General features: G+C 37.6%; 1 protein-coding gene across 1 annotated transcript in view; it reads left to right on the top strand.

Moving 5' to 3' along the window:
- LOC122503910 (transformation/transcription domain-associated protein) overlaps window positions 1–18,080 on the top strand; it is a 38,918-nt gene extending 20,838 nt beyond the window's left edge. Inside the window, exons 2-7 of the mRNA XM_043614681.1 lie at window positions 1,816–7,558; window positions 7,969–12,389; window positions 12,569–12,662; window positions 14,293–14,841; window positions 14,949–15,162; window positions 17,375–18,080. Of these exons, the coding sequence (XP_043470616.1) occupies window positions 1,856–7,558; window positions 7,969–12,389; window positions 12,569–12,662; window positions 14,293–14,841; window positions 14,949–15,162; window positions 17,375–17,718 (11,325 nt within the window). The 5' untranslated portion in view covers window positions 1,816–1,855 and the 3' untranslated portion in view covers window positions 17,719–18,080. The remainder of the gene's footprint in view (window positions 1–1,815; window positions 7,559–7,968; window positions 12,390–12,568; window positions 12,663–14,292; window positions 14,842–14,948; window positions 15,163–17,374) is intronic.
- The last annotated feature ends 607 nt before the right edge of the window (window positions 18,081–18,687 follow it).

The following is an 18,687-nucleotide window of genomic DNA, read 5'->3' as shown; positions in this document are numbered from 1 at the left end:
ATTTTTTACCGATACCTACCTTATCGACAGTAAATAATAGCAGAATTCATAATACTTGTCTTCCAAAAGGCAGAAAAACTACCTTACTTTCGTCAATTGTGCTTAATTTCACTGTTTTCTGTATTTAAATACAGTTTCGTTGCATTTAATTCCGATACCTACCTTACCGACAATCTATAACTGTAAAATTTATAATACTCGGCCCCTAATAGACAAAAAACTAGCTATTTGCCAATAATAGTTCATTTCGCTGCTACCACTTTTCAAATTCTATTTCAAATACCGATACCTACCATACCGACAGTCAATAACTGTTGAATTTTTAATATTTAGCCTCTAACAGATATAAACTTACTTTACTATTCGCCTATTGTAGTAAATTTCTTGTTATCTCTATTTGAATGCAGATTATCTGCATTTAATACCGATACCTACTTTACCGACAGTCAATAATAGTAGAATTCATAATACTTGGCCTCTAAGGACAGAATCTACATTACTATTCGTTGATTGGGACTAATTTCACGGTTTTCTCTCTTTAAATACAGATTCGCTGTATTTAATTCCGATACCTACCTTACCGACGATCAATAACTGTAGAATTTCTAATATTTAGCCTCTAATAGAAAGAAATTTACGTTACTATTAGTCTATTGTGGTTAATTTTATTGTCATCTCTATTTAAATACAGATTACCTACATTCAATACCGATACCTACTTTACCGACAGTCAATAATAGTAGATTTCATAATACTTAGCCTCTAAAACACTAAAATCTGTAGAAAATCCAAGAGCTCCACTTGCCATTGTCCCCAATTACAATTTTACACAGTAAGAAGTTTAGGTTCGGAGAGACTCAGTCGGTAAAACAGTTTTACTGTTACCTATTTGTATAATTGTGAACAATGGCAAGTGGAGCTTTTGGCTACCTATTAAATCTACCTAACAATTAGTTGATTGTGATTAATTTCACTGTTTGCTCTCTTTAAATACAGATTCGCTGCATTTAATTTCGATACCTACCTTACCGACGATCAATAACTGTAGATTTTATAATATTTTAGCTCTAATAGACTGAAATCTACTTAACTATCCGTCGATTGTGGTAAATAGTAAGGTAGTTTTATTTATACTAAATATTGGAGGTTAAATATTACAAATTCGGCAGTTATCGACTGTCGGTAAGGTAGGTATCGATATTGAATGTAGATAATCTGCATTAAAATAGAGGTAACGTTGAAGTTGAAATATCGCCAAATTCGTGACTTACCATTGTTCCCAGTATTACCTTTCTCCAAATACAGATTCGCTACATTCAATACCGATACCTACTTTACCGACTGTAAATAACAATCGAATTTATAGTACTGTTAATTTTACTATTGCATTTTTAAAAGTACAGATTAACTGAAAATTTCGACTTGTACTAATTTTTTGTCTATGAAATAAATGAAATACATTTACCACTGCAAGCTACGTTACCGACAGCCGCTAACAGTACTTTATGTCGACACCTACTTTATCGACAGCCAATAAGCACTAAGGTGTCTAGTTTACCTTCAGTCGATAAGCAGTCAGTGGTATGTCGCGTAAATCCCTACTTGACATTGACTACTAAGATCATGTAGTAACTATTAATTTTTTGTCAATTTCTACTTTATCGACAATCGATAATTAATTTTTACCATTAATAAGCGTAGTGTATATTTATTTGAACAGAATTTGCCAACAATCGGTAAAGTAGATTTCTAACACAATTTTTATGTAGAAAAAAACACATTTTTATCGGTAATTTTTTCCCCCAATAATTCTAGTTCGAGATTAGCCGGCAAGTCATTGGAATTAACGGGCATAATGGCGCCGCCCGAGCCAGTGACCCAAATGAACACTTACAGGTCCTTTGTGACCACATTAGCCGATCCAAATTCAAAGGACGAGGTAAAATTAAAAGCCGCACAAGAGCTATCGGAGAATTTTGAAGTAATAATGTGCTCCTCACAATATCCAGCATTTCTCGATCATATGATGAAAATATTTCTTAAAATCCTCCAAGAAGGTGAACCACATTTTATCTCTGAATATAATATTCAACAGGTTCGTAAATTAATTCTCGAAATGATTCATCGACTGCCAACCAATGAGTGCCTTCGACCATATGTAAAACAAATTCTCAGTTTAGTATTAAAACTCCTTGAAACTGAGAATGAGGAAAATATACTTGTTTGTTTGAGAATTATTATTGAACTTCATAAACAGTATAGGCCAACATTTAATCCTGATATTCAACATTTTCTTCAATTTGTCAAATCAATTTACAGTGAATTACCGAAGAATTTACCGAAAATTTTCGAACCACGACCAACGCTTGTTGTTAATGATTTGTCGGAAATAAATATTGATGCATTACTTAAGGAGACATTTACGATAACTGTGATACAGAGTGAGAAGAAATTACCGGATGGTACGGCAATAACTTATAATTTAATTCCAAAAGCTGTACTGTCGTTAAAAGTTCTGCAGGAATTGCCAATTATTGTTGTATTGATGTATCAGATTTATAAACTTAATGTACATCAGGATGTGTCGGATTTTATTCCATTGATTATGACAACAATTACGCTGCAACCGAGCCCACAGCATAGAGCGTCACCGGGTTTTAATAAGGAGGTGTTTGTCGATTTTATGGGAGCACAAATAAAGACATTGTCGTTTCTTGCCTACATTATAAGAATATATCAGGACGTTGTTTCGCAGCATAGTACAATGATGGTGCAAGGAATGCTGGGACTCTTGACACTCTGTCCAATGGAAGTTGCGCATCTACGAAAGGAACTTCTAATCGCTACGAGACATATTTTAGCCACCGATTTGAAGACAAAGTTCATACCCCACATGGAACATTTATTTAATGAGGAAATTCTCTTGGGCTTCGGTTGGACAACGCACGAATCTCTGAGACCTTTAGCTTACTCAACACTTGCCGATTTGGTCCATCATGTTCGAAAACAACTCCCACTTTCCGATCTGGCTAGAGCCGTTCATCTCTTCAGCAAAAACGTTCACGATCAAAGTCTCCCAACGACAATTCAAACCATGTCCTGTAAATTACTGTTGAACCTCGTCGAATGCATTACTCAACGTTCCGATTTCGAGAACAGTATCCAAGGACGAGAACTTCTAATGCGAATGCTAGAGGTATTCGTCCTTAAATTCAAGATCATCACCAAATTACAAATGCCCGTTTTGTTGAACAAAGCAAAAAGTGCGAACGCAGGACCGGAGATAAAAATCGAAGACGTAAAACCCGATTTCCAGGATGATCGCGATTGCGGAAAGTCGAAATTCGGTTTCCCCGCGTCACTAGTAGCGAACTATAATGTCGCGGACTATAGGAGTCTCGTGAAAACTTTGGTGTGCGGCGTAAAGACGATAACATGGGGTTGCGCTAATTGTAAATCAATAGAAGCCGTTCAACCCAAACAATTTCAACCCAAGGAAACTTTGGTCTTCATTCGTCTTGTTAAGTGGGCCCTACAGGCTCTTGATATCTACATGATTGGTCCACCAGGTGTGGGAGCGATCGCCCAACCGGCCAGAGTCGCTCAAACCCAAACCGTCCGCTCCAAGGAGGAGAAGGAGGTCCTCGAACACTTTAGCGGCGTATTTTCCATGATGAATCCACAAACATTTCAAGAAATCTTCTCCACAACTATCGATTACATGGTGGAGAGAATATTCAAAAACAGTGCCCTACAAGTGGTGGGGAATTCATTTCTAGCTAATCCGACGACATCACCTATTTTTGCCACCGTACTTGTTGAGTACCTGCTGGAAAGAATGAACGACATGGGATCTAATGTGGAGAGGAGTAATTTGTACTTGAGATTATTTAAACTTGTATTTGGTAGTGTTTCGCTATTTCCAGCGGAAAATGAACATATGCTACGACCGCATCTTCATCAAATAGTGAATCGATCGATGGAACTTGCTATGTCTGCAAAGGAGCCGTACAACTACTTTTTGCTACTTCGAGCACTGTTTAGATCTATTGGTGGTGGATCGCACGATCTTTTGTATCAGGAGTTTTTACCACTGCTTCCTAATTTACTGGAGAGTCTCAATAGACTCCAGTCTGGACTTCATAAACAACATATGAAGGATCTATTCGTCGAATTGTGTCTCACGGTTCCGGTGAGATTGAGTTCGTTGTTACCGTACTTACCAATGTTGATGGATCCCTTAGTTTCGGCACTTAACGGAAGTCACACTCTAGTCAGCCAAGGTTTAAGAACACTGGAATTGTGTGTCGATAATCTCCAACCGGATTTTCTGTACGAACACATTCAACCGGTTCGTGCCGATCTGATGCAGGCCTTGTGGCGAACTTTGCGTAATCCCACCGATCAAGTGGCTCATGTCGCTTTTCGAGTACTCGGCAAATTCGGCGGTGGTAACCGTAAAATGATGATAGAACCACAAAAATTGGAGTACAACGATCGTGATACGAATTCACCGACAATTGTCGCGTATTTCCAGGAGCCGTCGAAACCTATTGATTTTCCAGTTGAGCGGGTGATTGAAACGGCTTTCACGGCATTGAAGTCGAACACAACGGATTCGTTCTACAGAAAACAGTGTTGGGAGGTGATTAATTGTTATCTTGCAGCGTCACTAAGATTGGATGATGACAAAGCTACGCTGTATAAATTGTTCATGCATCCGCATTTCAAGGAGGGGAAAATACCGCATCAGCAGGGTCCGTTTTACAAAATAGGAGACGCGGTCGCTAGGAATGTACAACAAACGGCATTGACGGGACTATTCGTCGCCGCGGCTATCAAGGAACTTAGACCATCGGTTCTTGGGACAATGGTGTCTTACGTTAGGCATTACACGATGATCGCGATTGCACAGCAGGCTGGACCGTTCGCTGTCACCGGAAGACAGGCGCGATTGCACGGTCAGGACCCTCTGGTTCTGATCGACGCCCTTGCGGTCATCATGGGCCACGAGGAGAAGGAACTCTGCAAACCCGGACACCTAGCTCTTATTCTAATTCTAGAAACCGCGACCAACATTCTCGGCTCGAAGGAAAGAGCCTGCCAATTACCATTCATGGAATACCTCGCCGAGAGAATGTGCTCCCTCTGCTATGAAAGAGCTTGGTACGCGAAACTCGGCGGATGCATCGCCATCAAATTCCTCTTCGAACGAATGGCGACAAAATGGGTCCTCAACCATCTATTCATCTTCCTCAAAGCCCTCATGTTCGTCATGATGGATCTCACCGGCGAAGTCTCCAATGGCGCAATCGACATGGCTAAAGCCAACCTCGAAAAAATGCTCCGCGTTTGCGTCAATCCAGGAATTCAGGAGCTGAACCAAGAACTCAAGGAAGCGCAAAACAAGAGCCTCTATGAAGTAACCCACGAACTGGTTCGTCAGGTCACGTCCCCCCACACTCTGGTGAGGGAACAAGCCATGTCCTCCCTAAAACTCCTCGCCGACGTGCAAAACAAAACCGTCACCGAAGTAATGGAACCGCACAAAGAAGTCCTCGCCGATATGATCCCACCAAAGAAACACCTCCTTAGGCATCAACCCGCAAACGCCCAGATCGGACTAATGGACGGAAATACCTTCTGTACGACATTAACACCCCGACTATTCACCATAGATCTCAACGTTATGGAGCACAAAGTCTTCTTCCAGGAACTCCACAATCTAAGCGAAGCCGAAGATACCCTTCTGAGCAAGCTCCCCTGTTACAAATCCGTCACAAATTTTATCCCCCTGAAGAAATCCGCCCTTCGCGCCCTCGCTGCTTGTCACTACATCACCGCTTACCGCGAGAAAATATTCTCCATCCTCTACAAAGCTCTAGAAAAACCCAACGCTGAACTCCAAGCCGCCGCTTTCGAATGCATGCAGAAATTCATCGCCGGTTTTCAAATCGATATGGAATTGGTTCATTCAATAATGCGACCAATGCTCCTAACACTCGGCGATCATCGCAACTTAAGTTTGAACTGCGCGAAAAGACTCTCGTACCTAACTCAACTATTCCCGAGTACGTTCAGCATCACCCTTTGTGAACAATTGCTTCAGCATTTAAAAAAGTTACTGGAAAATCTCAACCAAGCGCACAAGGGTGTATCCAAATCGGGCGAAAACGAACAGAAGATCGCCACAATTATAGGGATCTTCCATCAGATTCCGGCCGCGACACCAAAGTTTATTGACGCACTCTGTAGACTTGTGTTACAAACCGAAAAATCATTACTCGTCGAAGCTTCTAGTCCATTTCGAGTACCACTAATGAGATTCCTGCTGCGTTATCCATCCGAGACGTTGAACCTCTTCCTACAGGATAACAACATCAAAGATCAACAGTGGAGTCGTTTTCTCGAATTTTTGCTGAAGCATAAAGAGGGTAAACCATTCCGCGACGTTCTACACGGGAGTACGAATCGACTAATAACGATGCTTTTGGCCCAGACGCAGATAATAACAACTTTGAGTACCGCCGAAAAGGGTGAACTACAACATCAAGCTATAAGAATTGTTTCAATACTGATAAAATTCGACGAACAGTGGTTACCAACCCAAACGCAATTGGTAGCAGCAATGAAGAAAATTTGGTGCAATGATGATTATCAATCGCTTCATAAGAAGGTGGACAGTGTTGATTTCTGTCACTGGAAGGAACCGAAATTAGTCGTGAAAATTCTACTCCATTACTTTAAACACGATCCAAATAATGTCGATCTACTTTTTCAATTACTACGCGCATTTTGTGATCGCTTCATTCCTGATTTTCAATTTCTTCGTGACTTTTTAGAGAATACGGTAGCGCAAGACTATACCGTCGAATGGAAGAGAACTGCCTTCTTCCGCTTTGTGGATCATTTCCCAACGAATAATATGTCACAGGAATTAAAGGCGAAAGTAATGCAGTTCATCATAATACCATGTTTCGCGACTAGTTTCGAGAGAGGTGAGGGTTTGAAATTAGTTGGGAGTGCACCGATGCCATATCAGGATAATCCAAATAATGTTGTTTCGGCATTCATCACAAAAATTATTGATCCGGAAAATTTATTTGGTTCGGCAGATTGTGTGAGAATTTCTTTATTACAATTCTCGTGTTTATTGGTTGAACAGGCTTCACAACATATTCATGATGCAACGAACAAACGACAGAATGATAAATTGAGGAAATTGATGACATTCGCTTGGCCTTGTTTATTGGGGAAGAATTGTGTTGATCCAGCGACACGTTATCATGGTCATTTGTTGTTGAGTCATATTATTGCGAAATTCGCAATTCACAAGAGAATTGTACTTCAGGTGTTTCATAGTCTGTTGAAGGCGCACGCAGTTGAGGCGCGAAGTGTTGTACGGCAGGCTTTGGAAATTTTAACACCGGCAATGCCTGTGAGAATGGAGGATGGTAATACGATGCTCACCCATTGGACGAAGAAGATTATTGTCGAGGAGGGGCACTCCATGCAGCAGTTGTTCCACATCCTGCAACTTGTTGTGCGGCACTATAAGGTATGTAAATTATTTCTAATTGTCGAATTTGTCTCAATTGGTTTGAAAGATTTAGTTTCAAGGGAAGAATTAGAAGAAGCTTTAGGGGGGTTGAAAAGATAAATCCAGTTGATGATAATTTAGTCCGAATTGCGTGCGGAAATCCAGGTATGATTCTTTTTTGATCGAATTACGTCCTAGTAGACTTTATTGTTCATAGACATCATGAAAACAATTATATTCTTTCAAATCTAATGCCAGAAGGTTTATTGCTAAAGGGTCCCCAAAGTAATTCAGGTTTTATGTCTGGAATCGAAAATTTGCATTAGGTTCCCCATTTATTGTCATTACCGAAACGAACTCTATACGCAATTCGTGTTCATTCCTCTTCACAAATGAAATATTCACAAACCGCAATTTCTCTCCCATAGGTTTATTATCCAGTTCGTCATCATTTGGTCCAACATATGGTGAATTCGATCCAACGTCTGGGCTTCAGTCCAACCGCGTCTATCGAACATAGGCGACTCGCGGTTGAACTCGCGGAAGTGATAATCAAATGGGAATTGCATAGAATTAAGGACGAGGCGGAGAATCAGGAAACGGGCGGTACGGGAACAATGATAGTGCCAATGAAACGTTTATCCATTGACGAAGCTAGTGTATCGAAACGATTAGCTCAGGGTGTTAATTCCCCGGTGCCGACCGTTGCCCCAAAAATAGAACCCGGAGCAACAAAACCCATCGAACGTGCCCATGCGGACGCGATTCTTAATTTCCTCCTACGATTGGCGTGCCAGGTGAATGACACCACGACAACAACAGCGCAGGGTAATCCCGGTGAACAATTATCGCGACGTTGTGTTAACTTGTTAAAAATGGCCCTAAAACCGGACGTTTGGCCACAGTCGTGTGATCTCAAATTAGCGTGGTTAGACAAAGTGTTCGCGAGTGTCGATAATACGCAGCCGAATTTCGGGAATATTTGCACAGCCCTGGAATTATTGACCTTCCTCCTGGGTGTCATGAAACGCGAACAAGTTTTAGCGGGTTTCAAACCATTGCAACGTGGATTGGGTGCTTGTATAGCGAGCACAAATACCAAAGTGATACGATTAGTTCATGGACTTTTATCGAGATTGATGACAATTTTCCCCACTGAACCTACTGCTTCGACAGTTGCTAGTAAATACGAGGAACTCGATACACTTTACAGTACTGTTGGGAAATTCGTAGCTGATGGTTTGAATACTTATGACAAAAATGCAACAGCAACGCCGAGTTCATTGTTTGGAACTTTGATGATGTTAAAGGCGGCTTGCACGAATAATCAGAATTACATCGATAGGCTAATTACTCCATTTATGAAAGTTCTGCACCGAATGGCCAAGGATCATTTACATCCGACTCCGACCGAAACAAATCAGATTGGTAGCGAACTTTTGATTTTGAGTTTAGATCTTGTGAAGAATCGTGTAGGAGTAATGGGTGTAGAAATGCGGAAATCGTTTATCGGATCAATACTCGTGGGTCTCATTGAAAAGACCCAAGATATCAAGGTTATGAAAGCAATAACAAAAATGCTTGAAGAATGGATGAAGAATAAGAATCCGATAGCTATGAACCAGACTCCAAGTTTGAGGGAGAAATCGATTTTACTTGTGAAGATGATGCAGTATGTGGAGAAACGTTTTCCGGATGATTTAGAACTTAATGGACAGTTCCTCGAATTGGTGAACTTTGTCTATAGGGACGATACTCTTAAGTCTTCGGAACTAACGTCGAAACTAGAACCCGCATTCCTTTGCGGTTTGAGATGCATTCAGCCACATATTCGTGCAAAGTTCTTCGAGGTTTTTGATGGTTCTATGAAACGACGTCTACATGATCGGTTACTTTATATTATCTGTAGTCAAAGTTGGGACGCGATGGGTCCTCACTATTGGATCAAGCAGTGTATTGAGCTTTTGATCGTCACCGCGAATTCGACGACTCATATCCAAATGTCGAATCAAGATATCCTGTTACCAAGTGCAACGGCATTGATAAATATGTCCGACGGTGAGGAGCAGAAGAATTTCCTGATGTACACGAGTGTTAAGGAGGAACCATTGGACATTAACGACGATGTCAAGGACGATCTTATGGATTTAGATTTGTCTAATGTGGAAACAGGAACGGAGGAAATTGAAGCTGGAAGGAAATCGTCATTGGCTCAACTAATTGCAAAGCAGGGAGATTTTCTCGAAGGGGCGAAAAAGATTCGGACTGAGGAATTATTGAACGCGGCGGCACAACTTTGTCATATGGACACAAACCTTGCGGAGCAGGTCTGGTTAGATACGTTCCCACGTTTGTGGGCCATACTCGATGAACATCAACAAAATACCCTAATTGCGGAAATGGTTCCCTTTATCTGCAGCGGCACTCATGTGATCCAGAAAGACTGTCATCCGAGCGCGATCGCAACTTTTGTTGAAGCACTCGCGCACTGTAATCCCCCGGTACCAATGAGACCCGCAGTGATGAAATATCTTGGGAAATCGCACAATCTCTGGCACAGGATGACACTCAGCCTGGAGCAAATGGCCTTTGACAATGGTAACAATCAGTTTAAAATCAAAAGAGAATCGGACTGTTATGACTTCGAACCGGATAACAGTCCCCATACGGAGATTCTCGATTCCCTGTCAGACATGTATTCCCTATTGTGTGAAGAAGATATGTGGTCTGGTTTATGGCAGAAGCACGCCCATTACAAGGAGACACTACAAGCGACCGCTTTGGAACAACAAGGATTTTTCGAACAAGCCCAAGGAGCGTACGATCTAGCAATGTCGAAATTTAAACAGGATTTCGTCACCACTCCAGCGCCTTTCAAAATCCAAAGAGAGTCGATACTTTGGGAGCAACGTTGGATCCGTTGCGCGAAGGAACTAAACCAATGGGATTTACTGCTCGAATATGGAACCCGAAAGACCGAGAAGAATCCATTTTTAATTCTGGAGAGTTCCTGGCGAATACCGAATTGGCCCCTGATGAAAGAGGCACTAGCCCAGGTGGAGCAAAACTGCCCCAAGGAAATGGCATGGAAGGTGAATCTCTACAGAGGTTTTTTGGTGATCTGCCATAATGATGATCAACATCTAAGTGCTGTCGAAAGATACGTAGAGTTAGCGTCCGGTCTGTGTATGCGAGAGTGGCGACGTCTTCCCCACATTGTCAGTCACATTCATCTCCCGCTTTTGCAAGCCGCCCAACAGATTATGGAGTTGCAGGAAGCGATGCAAATCCACCAAGGCCTAATTCACGGACGTAGTAATTCGGTTCACGATATGAAGGCAATAGTGAAGACTTGGCGTAATCGTCTACCGGTAATTGCCGACGATCTAAGTCATTGGTCCGATATATTCACTTGGCGTCAGCATCACTATACGTTCGTGTCGAATCACTATGATTCGCAACCCGAACAAACGACGAATCATTCCATGTTGGGTGTTCATGCCTCCGCGCAGGCAATCATCCACTTTGGTAAAATCGCCCGTAAACATAATCTGTGCGGAGTGTGTTTGGATTCCCTCTCGCGAATTTATACAATCCCGAGTGTACCGATCGTCGACTGTTTTCAAAAGATTCGACAACAGGTGAAGTGTTACCTCCAGATGGCGTCAATAACCGGTAAAAACGAACTTCAAGAGGGTTTGGAAGTAATCGAATCCACGAATCTAAAGTACTTCACCAAGGAAATGACGGCTGAATTCTATTCCCTAAAGGGAATGTTGTTAGCCCAATTGGGACGATCCGACGACGCTAATAAGGCATTCTCCGCCGCGGTTCAACTATCAGACACTTCGATAAAAGCCTGGGCTTTATGGGGCGATTATCTAGAGCATATCTTCACCAGGGACGCGAGACAAATACCAATAGGAGTATCCGCGATAACTTGTTTCCTCCACGCCAGTCGTCATCAAAACGAATCCAAGTCCCGCAAGAATTTAGCAAAAGTCCTATGGTTACTAACCTATGACGACGATAAATCGTCACTAATGGAAGCAGTGGACAAATACGCCGTGGGTGTACCTCCCATTCAATGGCTGCCCTGGATTCCGCAACTGTTGATGTGTCTTGTACGACACGAGGGCAACGTGATTCTAAATCTCTTGAGCCAAGTTGGTCGAATGTTTCCCCAAGCTGTTTATTTCTCCATTCGAACACTCTACCTAACATTGAAGATAGAACAACGTGAACGCTATAAGAGCGCGGAACTTGCCGCAGGTAAGGCGCAAGACGGCGCCGAAGGTAGAGCAAACGTTCAACAGCAAGGAGCACCAGAAACAGGACCAATTAGAGCAACACTACCAATGTGGCGTTGTTCGAAAATTATGCACATGCAACGTGATATTCATCCAACAATTCTGTCGAGTTTAGAGGGTATTGTCGATCAAATGGTATGGTTCCGTGAAACGTGGTACGAGGAAGTTTTACGACAATTAAGACAAGGTTTGACAAAATGTTACGCGATTGCTTTTGAAAATCGTGGAGCTGTTAGTGAGGCGACAATAACGCCTCATACATTGAATTTTGTCAAGAAATTAGTATCGACATTTGGAATTGGAATTGAGAATATTTCGTCGTCACAGAATGTGAATAATAGCTTTGGCTCAGCGGCATCAGAGTCGCTTGCTCGACGGGCACAGGCAACTGTTCAGGATCCAGTGTTTCAACGAATGAAAGGACAGTTCACGAGTGACTTTGATTTCACTGTTCCCGGCGCGAGGCTTTTGCATAATCTCATCAATAAATTGAAGAAATGGATTAAAATTTTGGAGGCCAAGACGAAATTGCTGCCAAAGTGAGTTTTATTGTCGATATTAGTTATTTATTCTTTTCATCTCTTAGTAAATGCTTTTATTTCTTTTTTCGATTTTTTTAAATCTTTTGTTGTTTGAATTTGTAATGATTCTGAAACTGAATTTTGACTTTGTTATATTCCTCAATTCCTAAAGATCCTAAACTAACGTTACATTTCAGATCGTTCCTAATTGAGGAAAAGTGCCGTTTTCTCAGTAATTTTAGTCTGAAGACGGCGGAGGTCGAACTGCCAGGGGAATTTCTACTTCCAAAGGTAATTTTTAAAAATTCTTTATGTTCTTTGTTCTATGTCGACTCGATTATCTCCGAAAGTATTTAATATAGAGTCACGGCCCTAGAGACTTTTTTGTTCCTTTTTTTATGGTGAACAATTTTGTCTCTAGGTTGCTTTCTCGGTCGGTAACCGTTTTTGATAGTTTCGCTAAAAAATATTTTATATCTACGTTTAGGAAGCAGGCTATGTCGGGTCGATTATCTCAAAAAGTATTTAATATAGAGTCATGGCCCTAGAGACTTTTTTGTTCCTTTTTTATGGTGAACAATTTTGTCTCTAGGTTGCTTTCTCGGTCGGTAACCGTTTTTGACAGTTTCGCTAAAAAATACTTTATATCTACGTTTAGGAAGCAGGCTATGTCGGGTAGATTATCTCCGAAAGTATTTAATATGGAGTCATGCCCCTAGAGACTTTTTTGTTCCATAATTTATAGAGAACAATTTTGTCTCTAGGCAGCTTTTTCTGTAGGTTACAGTTTTCGAGATTTTTGATAAAAACGACTACGTGCGCTTTTAGGGAAGCAAACGGTCTATGTCGATTCGATTATCTTCAAAAGTATTTAATATGGAGTCATGTTCCTAGAGATTTTATTGTACTTTACTTTATGCAGAACAATTTTGTGTCCAGCCAGTTTTCTCTATCGTTAAATGTTTTCGAGATGTTTGCTAAAAAAGACTACATCCGAGTTTAGTGAAGCGAACTGTCTATGTCGACTCAAATATTTCTAATAGTATTTAATATGAAGTCACATCTCCAGAGACTTTTTTCTTCCATAATTCATAAAGAACAATTTTGTCTCTAGACAGCTTTCTTTATATGTTAACGGTTTCGAGATTTTTGCTAAAAAAGACTTTATATCCGTGTTAAGGGAGCCAACAGTCTATGTCGGTTCGATTATCTCCGAAAGTATTTAATATGGAGTCACGTCCCCAGAGACTTTTTTGTTCCTTACTTTATGGTGAACAATTTTGTCTCTAGGCACTTTTTCTCGGTCGGTAACCGTTTTTGATATTTTTGCTAAAAAATACTTTATATCCACGTTTAGGAAGCAGGCTATGTCGGGTTGATTATCTCTGAAAGTATTTAATATGTAGTCACGTCCCCAGAGACTTTTTTGTTCCTTATTTTATGGAGAACAATGTTGTTTCTAGCCAGCTTCCTCTACCGGCAACAGTTTTTCAAATTTTTGCTAAATAATAATTTACATCCACGTTTAGGTAGCGTTCGCTCTATGTCGGGTCGATTATCTCAAAAAGTATTTAATATAGAGTCACGGCCCTAGAGACTTTTTTGTTCTTTTTTTATGCTGAACAATTTTGTCTGTAGGTTGCTTTCTCGGTCGGTAACCGTTTTTGATAGTTTCGCTAAAAAATACTTTATATCTACGTTTAGGAAGCAGGCTATGTCGGGTCGATTATCTCAAAAAGTATTTAATATGGAGTCACGTCGCCAGAGACTTTTTTGTTCCTTACTTTATGGAGAACAATGTTGTCTCTAGCCAGCTTCCTCTATCGGTAACCGTTTTTGAGATTTTCGACAAAAAAGCGATATCCACATTTGGGGATGCAAACCGAGCAATTAAAAACCTTTTTCTTTCTCGCCTATCTAGCACTCGCACTATTACGTAAGAATAGCGAGATTCATGCCAAGAGTGGAGGTAGTTCAGAGGCACAACACGGCCGCTAGACGATTGAGAATTCGCGGTCACAATGGACGTCTCTATCCCTATTTGGTGGTGAACGACGCTGGCCTGGGCGATGCAAGACGCGAGGAACGCGTTCTACAATTGCTACGAATGCTGAACCACTATCTCACAAGGCAAAAGGAAACTTCCCGGAGATTTTTGCATTTCACCGTTCCAAGAGTGGTTGCCGTCTCGCCGCAAATGCGACTAGTCGAAGATAATCCCGCGTCAGTTTCCTTGCTCGACATCTATAAGCAGGGTTGCACGAAAATGGGAATCGAACACGATGCGCCGATTGCACGCTATTATGATAGATTGGCAACGGTGCAAGCGCGTGGTACCCAAGCGAGTCATCAAGTGCTGCGCGACATTTTGCGCGAAGTACAAACAACAATGGTGCCACGAACATTGCTGAGGGATTGGGCATTGAAGACTTTTCCTGCAGCTACGGATTATTGGACCTTTAGAAAAATGGTACGTTCACTCTTTCGTTGGTTACTTGTAAAGTTATGTGAGAAGAAGAAATTCTAATCGTATTAGAATGAGAAGTTCTTTTGTTTGCTAATTTTTGTACTTTACAGTTTACGCTGCAACTTTCGTTGGCGTGTTTCGCGGAGTATGTTTTACACTTGACGAGACTGAATCCGGACATGATGTACGTCCATCAGGACTCGGGGCTTATTAATGTGGCCTACTTCAAGTTTGACGTGGACGACAATAAAGGCGAATTGGACGCTAATCGTCCGGTTCCATTCCGATTGACGCCCAATATCTTGGAATTCTTGACAAATACAGGTTAATATTTATCGAATATTTATATTCACTACTTTTATTTTTCTTATCTGCGTGTTTTGAAACGAGATTTAAATTACAAACACTCTCTCCACTTGAGAACGCCAAGTACGCCACTAGGTGGCGACGAATCTGATTTTATCAACCCAACTGCCATCTAGCGGTGACCTTGGCTTATAAATTCGCTAATAGTTGAAATAAAAATATTAATTTTAATAATAATTTCATTTAATTAATTTAAAAAATTTAATAAAACTTCTTTAAAGCGATTCAATTATTTTCAAAAAATTGTTGAAATTATTATTATTTATTTTCAATTTTGAATACAAATCTTAATATAATTCCAAAAGAGAATTTTAATGAAATACTTCGCAAATATTCAATTATTTTCATAAATATTAAAATTTTCCACGAAAATTCAATTATTTTCATCAATAATAAAATTTTTCAGGAGAATTCAATTGTTTAAAAAAAATTTGATTAAAATTAAAGCAAGAATTGAATTATTTTCGTAGATGATAAAATTGTTCACAAAATTTCAATTATTTACAAAGAATTGAATAAAATTATTCGCAAGAATTCATTAAGTTTCATAAATAATAAAAATTTTCACAGAAAATCAATTATTTAAAAAAATTTGAATAAAATTCTTCACAAGAATTCAATTATTTTCAAAAAAAAATATAATTTTTCTCAAGAATTCAATTATTTTGAAAATATTTAAATAAAATTCTTCGTAAGAATTGAATTATTTTCGTAGCTAATAAAATTCTTTACATGAATTCAATTATTTTCATTAATAATAAATTTTTTCACGAGAATTCAATTATTTAGAAAAATAATAAATAAGATTCTTCTCAAGAATTCAATTATTTTCTCAAATTATAAAATTCTCCACAATTCAAGTATTTAAATAAATTTTCATAAAATTCTTCCCAAGAATTCAATTATTTCCATCAATTATAATTGGAATAAAATTCTTCACAGGAATTCAATTATTTAAAAAAAATTGGAATACAATTCTTCACCAAAATTCAATTATTTTCATTAATAATAAAATTTTTTTACCAGAATTCAATTATTTAGAAAAAAATTAAATAAAATTTTTCTCAAGAATTCAATTATTTTGAAAAGAATTAAATAAAATTCTGCTCAAGAATTCAATTATTTTCCCAAATTATAAAATTCTTTACTAGAATTCAATTATTTAAATAAATTTTCATAATAATCTTCACATGATTTCAATTATTTTCCTAAAAAATATAATTTTTCACGAGAATTCAATTATTTTGAAAAAAAATTCTTCGCAAGAATTCAATTATTTCTTCAAATATTAAAATTCTTCACAGCATTTCAATAATTTAGAAAAAAAATTGAATACCTTCACCGGAATTAATTTTTTTTTCATCAATAATAAAATTTTTCTCTAGAATTCAATGATTTAAATATAGTTTGAATAAAACTCTTCACAAAAATTCAATTATTTCTGTCAAGATTAATTACTTTTTTTAAGAGAATTCAATTATTTAGAAAAAATTTTAAATAAAATTCTTTTCGCAAGAATTGAATTATTTTCGTAAATATTAAAACTCTTGGCAAGAAATTCAATTCTTTTCATAAATAATAAAATTCTTCTTAGAAATTCAAGAATTTTTTAAAATTTAGATAAAATACTTTTATAAGAATTAAAGTTTTAGAACTATTCAATTGTTTAATAACTTATTTGATTTTTATATTTAAATAATTGAATTTTAGTTTGAATTTTATATTTTTATTTAAAATTTAAATTTTAATTGTTGTAAGACTGCAATAATGTTGAAAATTTTAATTTAAAAAAATTATTAATTTATTATTTATTCCTAAAGAAATGATTAAAGTTTTAAATATTTTTTTTTTTAAAACTTCAACAACAAAAAATTGAAGTCAAATTTATCAAATTATATTTTTCGATAGCTACTTTTTTCACTCTTAATGAGTGAAAAAACTTTTTTCTTATTTTCTACTTTTTTCAAATTAATTATCGAATGTGAAGCCTGTAATTATTTATTTATTATTATTTTTCTTTTTACAACACAATAAAGAAAAATGAGTAGAAAATAAAAATAATTTTCTTTATTTTTAAATTCGAAATAGAAATAAAATTGTTTAAAAATTTTTTTTTTAATATATAGAAAATTCTAAATAAAAGGAAATAATAATTTTTATTTTCAAACAGGTGTTTCGGGTCCATTGACGGCGTGCGCAATAGCGACAGCGCGATGCCTCGTTCAACCTTCATTCAAGGTTCACGCAATTTTAAGGGCAATATTGCGCGACGAGGTGATCGCCGATCACAATAAGAAGCAGGACGATCCTGAGAATGCAGCGCAAACGCCAACCGACATGGAGGGTGAACTGTTAATTACAATGGTGACAAGAGCTGTCACGGCAATTATATCAAGACTGAATTCGTTGGCTAATTTTGATGGCACTGACAGTAAAGTCAGTACATTGGTTGCCGCTGCCAATAGTCACGACAATCTCTGCCGAATGGATCCATCCTGGCATCCCTGGCTGTAAATTTATATTCCAAATTATCAATTTTAATCATTCATCTGGAGAGAAACGAGAAAAGCAAAATATCCGGTAAATTAACAAAAAAATAATTTTTTTTTAAATTTCTTTTCCTTTGATTCTGTTTTTTTCATTGAAAATAATTTTTCTAAAGGGAGGAGAGGATTTTTTTCTCGAACAAAAACTAAAAACAATATTTTATTCCTTGAAGTTGAAAGTTTGTCTAGAAAATGTGAATCGATTTTTTTGGATTGATTTTGTAAAGAAAATATTAAAAAAGAAAACCGTTTTCTCCTCCCATTTGAAAATTATCATTTTTCTTCTTTTTATTTAAGAAGAAAAATTTAATTTTCATTTTCAAATTAAAGTGGAAAGAAAATTATCCGAATATAATAATTTAATAAAAATAGTGATAAATTTTCCTTTTTCTTGAAGTGACTGTACATTTTTGAAAATGTATTTTTTTTCTTGCTATTTTTCTCTAAAAATGTAAAAAAAAATTTCCGCTGCTATATAAAGAAAACTTGTAAATATTGTAATTTTTTTCTCTCTTTCTTCATAATTTGGCGAAACGAAATTCGATTGTACAGACGGAAAGTAAAATGAAAAAAGTTGCGTTTTAATGAAAGAAAGAAAGAAAGAAAGAAAAAAACAAGTAGCGGATCTTAAACAAAAAATTAATTTATCCGTAAACTTAAAAATTAATTTTAAATACAATTCGTATAATTAAATTAGAAAACAAAAAAAAGTGATAAAATAATTGGTTTAATATTAGAAAATTAAATAAATTAATAATTAATTTCTATGAATAAGAAAAGAAATAAATTTTTTTTTCACAAATTCAGAATAATTTTTTTATTTTTCTTCTGTCTACTAATGTGTGTACGGAGTTTGAAAATTCTGTATAAATTATATGATCGTAAATTATTTAAGAGAACAAAAGGAAAAAAAAACAATTTAGATTTTAAGATATAT

The sequence above is a fragment of the Leptopilina heterotoma genome, unplaced genomic scaffold (assembly GCF_015476425.1).
Source record: "Leptopilina heterotoma isolate Lh14 unplaced genomic scaffold, ASM1547642v1 Lhet_275, whole genome shotgun sequence".
In the NCBI taxonomy this organism is placed as follows: Eukaryota; Metazoa; Arthropoda; class Insecta; order Hymenoptera; family Figitidae; genus Leptopilina; species Leptopilina heterotoma.
Note: the sequence above shows the minus strand (reverse complement) of the source record. Positions and strands in the feature narration are given on the sequence as shown.